The following is a 13324-nucleotide window of genomic DNA, read 5'->3' on the forward strand; positions in this document are numbered from 1 at the left end:
TTTCCTGTCATAGTCCCAACATTCAAAGTCCCCACATTCAGTTCTAGGCTCTGTGTTTTCCTCTTCTCTTTCTGCCGAAGAACCCGCTTTCCACCTCTTCTTCTTCTTTGACTTTGACCCACAGTAGCTGAATTTCCAACAGCGCCCTGCAGGTTGACGGCGCCGGTGGCGGACGTTGTTAACCCGGGCCACGACCGATCCGGTATGGAATTCTTTGGATGAACGCTCATATTTGTTTGGCAAGGTTTTAAGCCGGATGCCCTTCCTGACGCAACCCTCTGCATTTATCCTTATATATACATATATATATATACATATATATATATATATACATATACATATACATATATATATATATACATATATATATACATATATATACATATATATATACATATATATATATATATACATATATATACCCTTTTGAGCTAATACAGCCATGAGTCCTTTTTGGGAATGGTGCAACAAGTTTTTCACACCTGGATTTGGGGATCCTCTGCCATTCCTCCTTGCAGATCCTCTCCAGTTCTGTCAGGTTGGATGGTGAACGTTGGTGGGCAGCCATTTTCAGGTCTTTCCAGAGATGCTCAATTGGGTTTAAGTCAGGGCTCCGGCTGGATCATTCAAAAACAGTCACGGAGTTCTGCAGCCACTTCGGTATTTTAGTTGTGTGCTTAGGATCATTGTCTTTTTTTAAGGTGAACCTTCGGCCCAGGTTAGAGCATCAGCCTCACAGTTCTGAGGTTCAATCCCCGGCCCCGCCTGTGTGGAGTTTGCATGTTCTCCCCGTGCCTGCGTGGGTTTTCTCCGGGCACTCCGGTTTCCTCCCACATCCCAAAAAACATGCATTAATTGGAGACTCTAAATTGCCCGTAGGCATCACTGTGAGTGCGGATGGTTGTTTGTTTCTATGTGCCCTGCGATTGGCTGGCAACCAGTTCAGGGTGTACCCCGCCTCCTGCCCGATGACAGCTGGGATAGGCTCCAGCACGCCTGCGACCCTAGTGAGGAGAAGCGGCTCAGAAAATGGATGGATGGGAACCTTCAGCCCAGTCTGAGGTTCTCAGCACTCTGGAGAAGGTCCATGATATCCCTGTACTTGTCCACATTCATCTTTCCTTCAATTGCAACCGGTCGTCCTGTCCCTGCAGCTGAAAAACACCCCCACAGCATGATGCTGCCACCACCATGCTTCACTGTTGGGACTGTATTGGACAGGTGATGAGCAGTGCCTGGTTTTCTCCACACAAACCGCTTAAAATTAAGGCCAAAAAGTTCTATCTTGGTCTCTTCAGACCAGACAATCTTATTTCTCACCATCTTGGAGTCCTTCAGGTGTTTTTTTTTTTTTTTTAAAGAAAACTCCTTGCAGGCTTTCATGTGTCTTGCACTGAGGAGAGGCTTCCGTTGGGCCACTCTGCCATAAAGCCGTATATACACAGACACACACGTATATATGTGACTATATAATACGTATAGTCGTGCTAAAAAATAATGGCACCCCTTATTTCCAGCCATGACTGCATAAAAAGACATGCTGTTTTTTCCTTAACGGTCTGACCCCATGTGTTATATTTTATTCATGACTCGATGTTTCTATCGATAAGTGATGATGCTGGAGCAAGCAAAGTAAAGGATTTATGGGATGCACAAACAAACCACTCTGTATTTCCAATCCGTTCTGCAGGGCCCAGTGGCTACTTGGCTTGCTCGTCGTCGTCACTTTCAGGTTCCTAACCTCCCGATCGGCTCAAACGTGCACGGTTTGACGATGCCAAGTTCAGTTGGATGCTCCTGTATGTCTAAATCCTCTTCCTCCTCATATTCCAACACGTTGCTCGCCATTGCGTATAGAGTGTAGCACGCTGTCTTTGGCAATTGCAACGTCACTTCCGGTAGCCCTTGTGATGGGTAGCGTAACCACACCCCGGTGACTTGAGCTCCGGGTATGTCCGGTGAGTGCTCAATACGCGTAATAAAAACCAAGTGACGTGCATGTATTACATAACATACAAACCATGGAAATCTAAATTTTAAATGACCCCATAACATCTTTGTCCTCTGACCTTTAAAGTCCATAGACAATGAAAATGAACAATTAGGTTATTATAGAAACTGAAAGCAGCATTTAGGGGTTTAAAGTCTCAGTTCTGGAAGATATTGAGCAAAAGCACTTTTAACGGTGGGGTCTGTTGGTAAAATCACTATAGGCTACTGATCAGTGTGTGTGTGTGTGTGTGTGTGTGTGTGTGTGTTCAGTACCTTCCCATATTCCAAATCGTATGCCACACACACAGTGGCTCCTGGCAGTTTTCCTTTCTTCCTGACCATGACAAAACCAACTCCCAGCCGCTGGGCAAGAAGCGGCCCAAACAGGAACCCACGAGCATCTAAACCTGCCAATCAAACACAAATGTAATCATGCACAGAGACACAAACACGAAAAGACACATTAAGGAAGATAATGGTTCACTTTGTAGTACTGGAAAAAAATAAAAATAATGTATGTATGGATTAGGGTTGTTCCCCTCAAATAAAACGACTGAAATAAATATTTAACGTCACAATTTTTCTCACTAAATAAGATTCCAAAGGTGCTATTGATCTGAAAAAAACAAACAATAGATGTTGGGAACAACCCTAATCCATTCATACAAAGAAAGTCGAATAAATAAACTCAGAAATTAAGTTGTGTGTAAAAATGTGAAATGACAGAGGGAAAAGGTATTGAACACGTGAAAAACGCGAGCTGCAAAAAGGCATGGAAAGGCATCTGTGCTCGTCATAGATTGTCTACAAGGAACACCATGTTCAGACATCAGGGTGTCCACATATGCACTTGGCACCAGGAAACCCTAGGCCGCAGTTCGATGAGCGACTTTGTGGTCATGTCATCTGACTTGCTGCCGCGTGTCTTGGAGACTCGGGTGAAAAGAAGGGGGGAGCTGTCAACTGAACATCACCTGGTAGTGAGTTTGCCCCCTTGGTGGGGAAGATGCCAGTCTGACCTGGTGGACCGAAACGCATTCCCAGTCTTTTGGGAACGTCTGGCAGAGGCCCCTGTCAGAAGGAGCTTAATATCCCACCTCCGACAGAACTTTACCCATGTCCCAGGGGAGGCGGGAACATTCAGTCTGAGTGGACCATGTTTCGTCCCTCCATAGTTGAGGCGGCCGACTGGAAAGGTCGTCTGTGCCTGTTATGGCGGCAATCCCCAAACCCGTCGGTGGACACCAGCGGTAAGGGATGCCGTCAAGTTGAAGGAGTCCCACAGGCCAGAAAGGCCGGAGACAGCTGATGGGTACTGGCTGGCCTAGGGGAACGCAGCTTTGGTCATCGCTAAGGCCAAAACTCAGGCGTGGGAGGAGTTCGGTGAGACAATGGAGACAGACTTTCGGACAGCTTCGAGGAAATTTTGGTCCAACATCCGGCGTCTCAAGAAGGGGAAGCTGTACACCATCAACGATGTGTACCGTGGGGACAGTGCGCTGCTGACGTCAACTAAGAACGTTGTGAATCAGTGTGCCCAATACTTCGAAGACCTCTCTTCCACTGACACGCCTTCCCATGAGGAAGCAAAATCTGGAGACTCTGAGGTGGGTTTGGGTGGGTCTCTGGGGTTGAGGTCACCAAGATGGTTAAAAAGCTCCTTGGCAGGGCTCCAGGGGTGGATTTTAAGATGGGGGACCAGAGGGTGTGTTCGAACTATAGGGGGAATCACACGCCTATTGTGGACATGGAGAAGGCATTCGACCGTGTACCTCGGGGATTCCTGTGGGGAGTATAGGAAAACTGATACAAGCTTTTCAGTCCTTTTTTGACCGGTGTCAGAGTTTGGTCCGCATTGCCGGCAGTTAAGTCGGATTTGTTTCCAGTTCAACTCCACCAAGGTTCCCAAGCGGCTGGGATGAAAATCAGCACCTCCAAATCTTAGGCCATGGTCCGCAGTCGGAAAACGGTCGAGTGGCCTCTCCAGGTCATGGAGGAGATCCTTCTCCAAGTGGAGTTCAAGTATCTCGGGGTCATGTTCACTGAGAATCGAGAACCGATTAAAACCGTGACTGACGTTCCGGTTCTCTCTGAATTGTTCAAATTTAACAATTTCGGCTTAGTTTCGATGCCTAGTCCACCGACTCCAAAGAAGCAGTGGCGAAAACCAACGAAGAAGCAATGAAAACCAATGGAGAAGAATGCGCACGAAGACATACTTGTGCCCAACGGCGGCGAACAAAAGTGTGTCTTAACTTTGTTAAAATTAATGACCAATTGCCTTAGTGCAACACTTGGAATAAGATTATATTGTGCAAATGAGGCTTTCACGATGTGTAGCGTCTGATGCGGTCCGAGCCTTAGCCTACACCCTACGGAGCTTCAGTGAAGTCAACTTTCGGTCAATTGGGTGAGTAAAACAATTAAATGCCAACATTGAGACTGCTAACAAGGCAAACGGCTGGTTCCACTTTTGCACTGATGGTTTTTGCATTTATTTTAGTCTTCAAACCAACATAAGAGCCGATGACAGAAAAAAAAGTTAACATTGAGCTAAAACTTCCCCGCAGCAACTTTACATCACAATGAATTGGGACAAAATTCACAAAAATATTGTCTCACAGTATCACAAACACTAAACTTGTGCCTCATCGGTGGGTAAGGAAAGGAATCAATGTTTTATAGGATTTTGTTCCAACCATTTAAAAAAAATAATAATACATTTTAAAAATCATTGGTGCCGCGTGTATTTACTTTTCTTGCCAAAATGCTGAGTTCTGGTGTGTACCCTTCAAAATAAAAGGCTATGAGCTTAAAACAGGAAGTAAAGTTAAAACTTGCACATGTAAACCATTTGATGTCATAAAACAGTCCCAAATAATTTGAACAGTGGAATCAACGTTTTATAGCATTTTGTTCCATTCATTACTCTTCTTCTTACTTTCTTGGTCAACTTTCGTTTTCAAAATGCATCGGTGTCGTATGTCGTAAGTTATTTTTCGTGCCAAAATGTTGAGTACCGTTCAAAACAAACGGCTACAAGCTTAAACAGGAAGTCAAGTTAAAATGTGCACGTATAAACCATGACATGATAACACAGTCCCAAATAACGATTTTAACAATGCTATATTTAACTTTTAGCTGAAACATTACATTGTATAATATTAAATCAATTGAGTTAGTTCCACGCACATTGCCTTTTAGTTCATAGGTTTGATATTGGTTATAAAGAACCCCGAGTCAAATGTTGATTTTAGTCTATGCTGCGGGCTCCTAAGAAAATGGATGCTCATAATTTGGACACCCTTTATTTAAACCATGCAAACTTTTTTGACCCACCCCCATAAAAAAAAAATTGGAATTGAGAGAATCGTTTGAAACGGGAATTGAAATAAGGAAACAGAACCGGCACCGGAATCGCTCAAATTCAAACGATGCCCAACCCTATTCACAAGTGAGGGAAGAATGGGAGATCACCAGGCGGATCAGTGCACCATCTGCGGACTCTGTTGCGGTCTGTCGTGGTGAAGAAGGAGCTGAGCCGAAAGGCAAAGTTCTTGATATTTACCAGTCTACATTCCTACCCACACCTATGATCATGTGCTGTGGGTCGTGCCCGAACGAACAAGATCGTGGATACAAGCGGCCGAAAAGAGTTTCCTCCGCAGGTGTCCGGGCTCTCCCTTGGAGATAGAGTGAGCAGCTCGGTTATCCGGGAGGGGCTCAAGAGTCGAGCCACTGCCACTGCAACGCCTCGAAGTCAGAATCCCGCCACGACTGGCCCCGGGTAGGTGGGGGAGGGAACACTCCCCCCCGCCACGCAGAGCCGCTCGCGACCGGGTCGGGGTGCGCCTGGACGAAGGGCGCCCCCTCTCCGGACTCGCACCGCATGTCCGTGGGGATCCTGGGGCTAAATGACTTGCAGACGACCTGATTCTGGGTCAGGGTTTCGTGTGGAGCAGAGCAGCTCCCTCACTGCAATCTACTGAAAGTCAAATTCCGTGCTGGAAGTCAGCGCTCCGTGCTGGATGTCAGAGATCCGTGTTGGTTAGAGGTCCATCAACACCTGATGTCTTCCTTTTTAGCTCTTCAGAATGAAACTACTGGCAGCTGCGTGAGTGCGCGAGGTGCGTTCAGGGAAACTGCGTAAATGCAACTGAATGTGTTTTGTAATATAGTACACAATTGTAAAAAGTGATTAGTAGGAAAATTATTATTTGTATCAGAATGCTTCAGTTAAAACCCTGGATAATTACACTGTGATAATATGGAATCTATTTTTTTTTTGGTCATATAAGAATAGATACATTTTGTTAATATAGTCAACCAGAGCTGTGAGGAATGCAAAGTTATCAATATCCTTTCACCATTGTTCCTGTCATACTCCGTTGTGTTTTTTTGTTTGCATATTAAGGACAAAATTCCTGTTTTTGTTTTAATTCATTTTAAAACACACTATTCAAGCAACTGTTTTGTTTGGTTACCTGCTAAATGCAGTCCATACATTTTACAGCGTTATCATTTCAAAAGTGATGCTTTATTGCCTCACAATAGAATACAATCAATTAAATACAATGGAGCATGGATCAAATACTGTATATAAGCAGACAATGTTTATTATGATATGTAAATGAATTGGTGGTGATGTGTATACAAATAGGTGCAATAATTTTGGTGCTGATAAAGTAATATTGCAGGAATTTTGAAGAACGTGTGGGTGGCTCTTAAATTGTAGAACTGGTATCCGGAGTTGGCAGGGGCTTAGAGGACCACGTGCTTCCCATCCTGTGCTTCATAGCAGAAAGAAAAATTCCACCGCTCCTCAAACCTATATCGTGGAGCCCCCAACATGGAAAATGTTTGCCCTGGTCCTGAATGAGTATCTGCAGAACATAAAACCTTTAAATTGACCACAGCTGAAATAAAGATACTTCAGTAGTCTCGATACATAAAACATCATAATGATACTCACATACAGTCACGGCTGAAAACATTGGCGCCTCACGGGACTATGACTGCACTGTCTATTTTATATATTTATCTAAAATAAATAAATAAATAAATAAAATAAATAAATAAATGGAAATAGTTTTGTAAATCCCAATTGACCTAAAACAGGATAAGGTGAGACTTAGAGTGAAACTTAATTTAGTGTGATACACCAAATAATAACGACACGAAATTGCCACTCACCAGAGACAAATGGACAGGTACAGCTGATAGCTGAGACGGAACGCCTGAAGTCGTTTGTAGGGAAATCCTTGGACCGATTGGAGCCAACAGGTCGTCAAACTGGACACATGGCCTCATGTAGCACTGGAAGCTGTCGTCATGCAGAAGCAGCTCCTGGAGAAGGCGGTGAAATTCACCAAGCTGCGTGCACCTCTGGATGGTGTTGTGGACCCAAGCACGCCAGCGTTGGGCATTCCGAAGAGGTTTCGGCTTCCAAATCGTCGTCTATTGCTGCTCGTGTATGGCAGGGGAAATGCTGTCTTCGCCTCCTGCGGGAGAAGCCCCGCCTCTTCCGCATTTACGCCGCTAATGAAGCAAATACGCATTCAATGTGTATTTTTTACTCCCGCGATCAAACTCAAGCGAGGGACGCGAGGCGAAGCGATCTTTCACATCCGGTGAGAACGTAGCATAAAAAGGTAACACACCTGAGCAACCAGAAACACCCACCAGTCACATATTCAAATACTTTTGCTCACTTGAAAAGTGGGTGGCTTCAAAAAAAAAGTGTTTTCCACATCTAGATGTAAATAACATGAAATGAAAGCTGGAATTCTGAACTTTTGTGTCATTCATCTTTTGATCTGAAACCCAAGTGTCTTCAGTATACAACAAAAACAAAGGAATTTACCTTGCCGTGCCAATACCTTTGGAGGGAACTTTATCGCCATTCCAACTGAATATGTATGGGTGACTGCCTAACTGAATTCATGTTCGTGCCTGCAGTACCAACTTTCCTGAGACGAGCGCTTGAACACAGTAGAATAGAGGTATATGTGGATATGGCTGTATGGAAGATGTACGTATGGCGCCGGCGGAGAAATCTGTGTCGAACTATTTTCGAAGTCGACTTATCCAAGGAAGTCCATTTTTTTTCTCCCGGTCCTAGTTCCGAGTTTCAAGACTAAACTTGGGGGCAAGAAGGCTCTCACGCTCTTCTCTACTTTGCACGAATAGCTTTCAAAAAGTCATGAAACTTACAAAAACCTTTCCTGCTGTTCATAAAACCCTCATTAGCTCATTTCAATTGATTCCCTTGGAATGTGTTGCTGTACATTGTCATGTTATTTTATTTACCTTTTTGTTGTCATGTTATTTTATTTACCTTTTTGTAATGTTTTATGTTCATTTAATGTCATTATTGTCAGAAATGTCATCTTGGCCAGGTTTCACTTCCAAAAGATATCTCTTTTCTCAATATGACCACCTTGTTAAATAAAGGGTTAATAAAATGTTTTTTTTTTTTGTTTTTTTTTAATAAAAATAAGCCTGTTGGGATGAGAGGCGAAACACCCAAATTAGCCCAAAAAGTCCTGCTGCTATCGATTCAATCCCCTGAGAATACAATGACCTGGATGAAATGAGATATATTCCTAGCGTTCTTCATCACATCAATAAATGTGATGATGCTTTTCTTTCAGAGGTGAGGTTCCTTACCTACAATCAGATCGACCTCCCAATTTTCGTTTTTCACATGCTCTTCAAACAGGTCAATAACTGCTGTTAAGGCACTTGGATCTTTCAGGATGGGACATATATCTCTGCGGGAGACACAAACTTAACATTATGCACATGAATATATATTTGTGAAAAGTTACACATCTAGGCAGCTGTCATTGGGCAGGAGGCGGGGTACACCCTGAACTGGTTGCCAGCCAATCGCAGGGCACATACAAACAAACAACCATTCGCACTCACAGCCATGCCTACGGGCAATTTAGAGTCTCCAATTAATGCATGTTTTTGGGATGTGGGAGGAAACCGGAGTGCCCGGAGAAAACCCACGCAGGCACGGGGAGAACATGGAAACGCCACACAGGCGGGGCCGGGGATTGAACCCGGGTCCTCAGAACTGTGAGGCTGACGTTCTAACCAGTCGGTCACCGTGCCACCTCTTTTTGTTTTAAATAAAATAAATTAAAATATAAAAAAAATTAAAATCTACATAAAATACCCCATAATGACAAAAGTAAAAACATTTTCATATAGTTGTGCAAATGTATTGAAAATTTAAACATAATAGGTACGCAAGTATTCACACCCTTGGCTTAATATTTTGTTGAAGCACCTTTGGCAGCAATCACAGCTTCAAGTCTTCTTGGGTATGGTCTCTACGAGCTTGGCACACCTGTTTTGGGGCATGTTAAAAGATGAATCGACGCCCTAGTCTGAGTTCCAGAGCACTCTGGAGCAAATTCTCGAAGAACTTCTCTATATTTGGAAGCTGTAATCTTACCCTCTATGCAGACGAGTCACCCAGTTCCTGCAGCAGAAAAACTGCCCCACAGCACGATGCTGCCACCACCATGCTTCACAGTAGGGATGGTGTTAGCCAGGTGATGAGCAGTGCCTCTTCTTCTCCAGACATGACACTTGCAATTCAGGACAAAAAGTTCTATTTTGGTTTAATCTGACCAGAGAATTTTGTTTCTGAAGGTCTGACACTCCTTAAGGTCCCAAACTCCAAGTGGGCTGCCATGTGCCTTTTAGTGAGAAGTGGCATCTGTCTGGCCACTCTACCATAAAGGCCTGATTGGTGGAGTGCGTTAGCAATGGTTGAGCTTCTGGATGGTTCTATCGCCACAAGGGAACACTGGAGCTTCGCCTTAGTGCCCATAGGGTTCTTGTTCACCTCTCTGACCAAGGTCCTTCTTCCACAGTTACTCAGTTTGGTGGACGGGCCAGATCTAGGAATGGTCCTTGTGGTTCCAAACGTCTTGCATTTCCAAATAATCGAGACCACAGTGCTTTTCGGGATCTTCAATGCTGCAGAAATTCTTTTGTATCATTCCCCAGATTTGTGCTTTGACCCAATCTGGTCTCGGAGGTCTGCAGACAATTCCTTAGAATTCATTGCTTGGTTTCTGCTCCAATACGCACCTTGTCCCAACGGTCCACCATCTCGCCTTGGATATCCTTACCCTGAGCCAACCCTCAATAAACCATTCTAAATCTACTCCCTCCGTTTCAGTCTGCTTTTGGGTCCAGTCAAAACTGATACGATTAGTATTGTGACAGAATACTCTGGCCATCATGGACCCAGCAGCTCCAGAAGCGTTGAGGAGCAGACAGGACGGAGCCCTCTGCGAGATCATGGATTCACGAAATGCCCTTACACAACAAGCATCTCTCCTGTCCTCCCAGAGCAACCCCAGCAATCCTCCCGTGAGTATTCCCCCGAGCCCGTAGCCTCCGACCAATCCCGCCTCCCGTACAAAGAGCCTCACATTCCTCCTCCCGAACCGTACTCCAGGGACATAGGTTCATGTAGCCAATTTCTATTAAACTGCTCATTAGTCTTTGACCTTCAACTGCTTAGTTACCCCACAGACAAATCCAAGGTCGCATTCATCATTAACCTCCTGCAGGGAAGAGCTGCTAAATGGGCTACGGAGCTTTGGCAGAATTCCTCCTCTCCTTGCGACATTTAATTCATTTTCAGACGAGTTAAAAAAGGTTTTCGATCACCCTGTCCAGCGTAGCGAAGCCACTCGGCGCCTCCTAGACCTCACCCAAGGTTCGTACTCCATAGATTTCAGAATACTTGCGAGTGAATGTTGTTAGGACGACGCCGCTTTAAGTGGAATTTTTGTTAAGGCATTAACTGAACAGCTCAAAAACAAGCTCACAGCCAGGGAAGAACCCGCCTCTCTCAAAGAATTGATTTCATTCACCATCCAATTGGACAATCAGCTTCGTGAAAGAGTTTGTGAGCGGAGAAATAGAATGTGCAGCATAACACCAGCCACTGGCACAGCGCCCCCAGCCACTCCGGAGCACCCAGAACCCCCTGCTACCTACCCTTGACCCTCCACGACACTGGAGGAGCCTATGCAACTAAGTAAGACCCGTTTGGACCCCTGGGACGTTTTTCTCAGCGATTATGCATCTTTTATGGACAGTCTGGTCACTTGCACTCTCAAACCAAAAGACCGGGCTCACCACGACGCTCTCAGGTTGTGGTGAGCCAAACCAACACTTCCCCAAGCTCTCCCTCTCGTATGACTGCTAACCCATGTATTCTTGGTACCGTTTGCAACACACCAATCACAGCCCTCACTGACTCCGGCGTTGATGACAATTTTATCCATGAGGGCTTGGCGAGTCAGCTCCAGCTTCCCCTCGAGCCCCTCCCGTTCCCTAAGAAGGTTACAGCCCTGGACGAGCGACTCATCTCACCTGTCACCCAGCAAACTGCACCATTCAGCCTGCTCATTTCTGGTAATCGTGAAACCCTCCAGCTATTTGCGATTCCTTCCCCAGAAACTCCATTAGTCCTCTTCCCCACTTGGAGCCGGATTCTTCTTAGTTGAGAAGAAAGATACCACTCTCCGCCCCTGTATTGACTTCCGTGATCTCAGCGACATGACATAGTGGAAAAAAAGCCCCCCCTGCCACTCATTGATGCCTCCTTCGAACCCCTCTGTAACACTCAAATATTCACCAAATTGGACCTGCGCAACATCATCATCTCATCATCATCTCATCGATCAGCTCATCCACATTCGAGAAGGGTACGAATGGAAGACGGTCTTCAACACTCCCCTCGAACACTTTGAGTACTTGGTCATTCCTTTTGGATTAACCAACGCCGACGCAGTTTTCCAAACCTTCATCAACGAGATCCTCCGTGACATGCTCAACCGGTTCGTCTTTGTATATATTGACGATATCCTCATCTTCTCTCGCTCCCCTGAAGAACATCACCTGCATCTCCGCCAAGTCCTTCAACGCCTCCTCGAAAACCACCTTTTTGTGAAACCAGAGAAGTGTTAATTCCATCTCTCCTCCGTTCACTTCTTAGGATACATCATTGCCAAGGGTCAGTTGCAACCTGACCTGACCGGCTAAGACCCAAGCCGTTGTCAACTGGCACATTCCCTCCACCCGCAAAGAGCTACAACGATTCCTAGGCTTTGCCAATTTCTACCGTCGATTCATCTGTGACTACAGCAAGGTTGCTGTCCCCCTCACCAGTCTCACCTCCATCAGTTCCCCATTTCATTGACCCCCTGCCGCATTGGGATGTGGGAGGAAACCTGAGAAAACCCACGCAGGCACGGGGAGAACATCCAAACTCCACACAGGCGGAGCCGGGGATTGAAGCCCGGTCCTCAGAACTGTGAGGCTGACGCTCTAACCAGTCGCCCACTGTGCCACCCAATCGTAAGGAAGAAAAATATTTTTTTTTGCTTGAGTTAGATTATACTCAGTGTCTTATTTGTTTTGCTTGTGATTCATGAAGTATTGCTTGATAGTCATGTTTTTTGTTTGTGATTGAAAAAGATGTGTATTTGTTTTGGGGGGGGGGGGCAGAAATCTGATTCCATACACATCTTTGTTGTGTCCACGACTTCGAAACTTCCCAAAATTACCAAGTACACACATTACAAATCTCGGACGACATTTGCCTAATTTATAGTTGACAAAGGCCCCTTAAAAACGTTTATGATGCGTGAGATGTACACTCTTTTAAAATAGATTTTTAATCTCAATGAGGTTTCCCTGGTTAAATAAGTAAAAAATAAATGATGAATTTTCAAATCCATATAATAATGCGTATTATATGTTTTTTCTATGCTTCTGACACATTTTATGACCTCACGGGAAAATCAATTCTAATTTGAACTTTTACGCATACACCTGCATTTGCATTTAGACACCACGGGCAAAGGCATCAAACATGACTTTTTAGGGCAAAATATCTCACCTTACCTAAAGAAGATGCCCTTCTTGGGAAAGTCCGGAAATGCATGGATATGTCGACGAATCAGTTGAATTTTGGATTCGGCGTGTCCTTCCATGAAGCAAGAATAACACTGGATATCCGAAGTCCACTTGAAAAGTCTACTGTTGTACGTTCGTAGGCACAACATGAAGACGTGTACTCGGATCGACAGATATGAATGGGTAAATAGGACACGGCTCTTTTGAGCTGCGTGCCTCCGACGACGCTAAGCGAGGAGGGTCAAAATCGTCAGCTTGTTCCGTGTGTGTGGACGGCAATCAAACCAAAAGAACAAGGACGCCGCTACATCGTGCTGAAATACGGTTGCACAAGCACAGCAAGGGAAACGGAAATTAGCTTTCACAGCTAAAA

The 13324-nt window shown here is 44.9% G+C and overlaps 1 protein-coding gene across 1 annotated transcript in view; it reads right to left on the reverse strand.

The window, feature by feature from the left end:
• aprt (adenine phosphoribosyltransferase) overlaps positions 1-13282 on the reverse strand; it is a 20067-nt gene extending 6785 nt beyond the window's left edge. The window contains exons 1-3 of the mRNA XM_061790152.1: positions 12940-13282; positions 8662-8765; positions 2266-2399 (exon numbers count right to left, since the gene is read on the reverse strand). Of these exons, the coding sequence (XP_061646136.1) occupies positions 2266-2399; positions 8662-8765; positions 12940-13100 (399 nt within the window). The 5' untranslated portion in view covers positions 13101-13282. The remainder of the gene's footprint in view (positions 1-2265; positions 2400-8661; positions 8766-12939) is intronic.
• Positions 13283-13324: the final 42 nt, after the last annotated feature.

This window comes from Phyllopteryx taeniolatus, chromosome 11, assembly GCF_024500385.1.
Source record: "Phyllopteryx taeniolatus isolate TA_2022b chromosome 11, UOR_Ptae_1.2, whole genome shotgun sequence".
Lineage (NCBI taxonomy): Eukaryota > Metazoa > Chordata > Actinopteri > Syngnathiformes > Syngnathidae > Phyllopteryx > Phyllopteryx taeniolatus.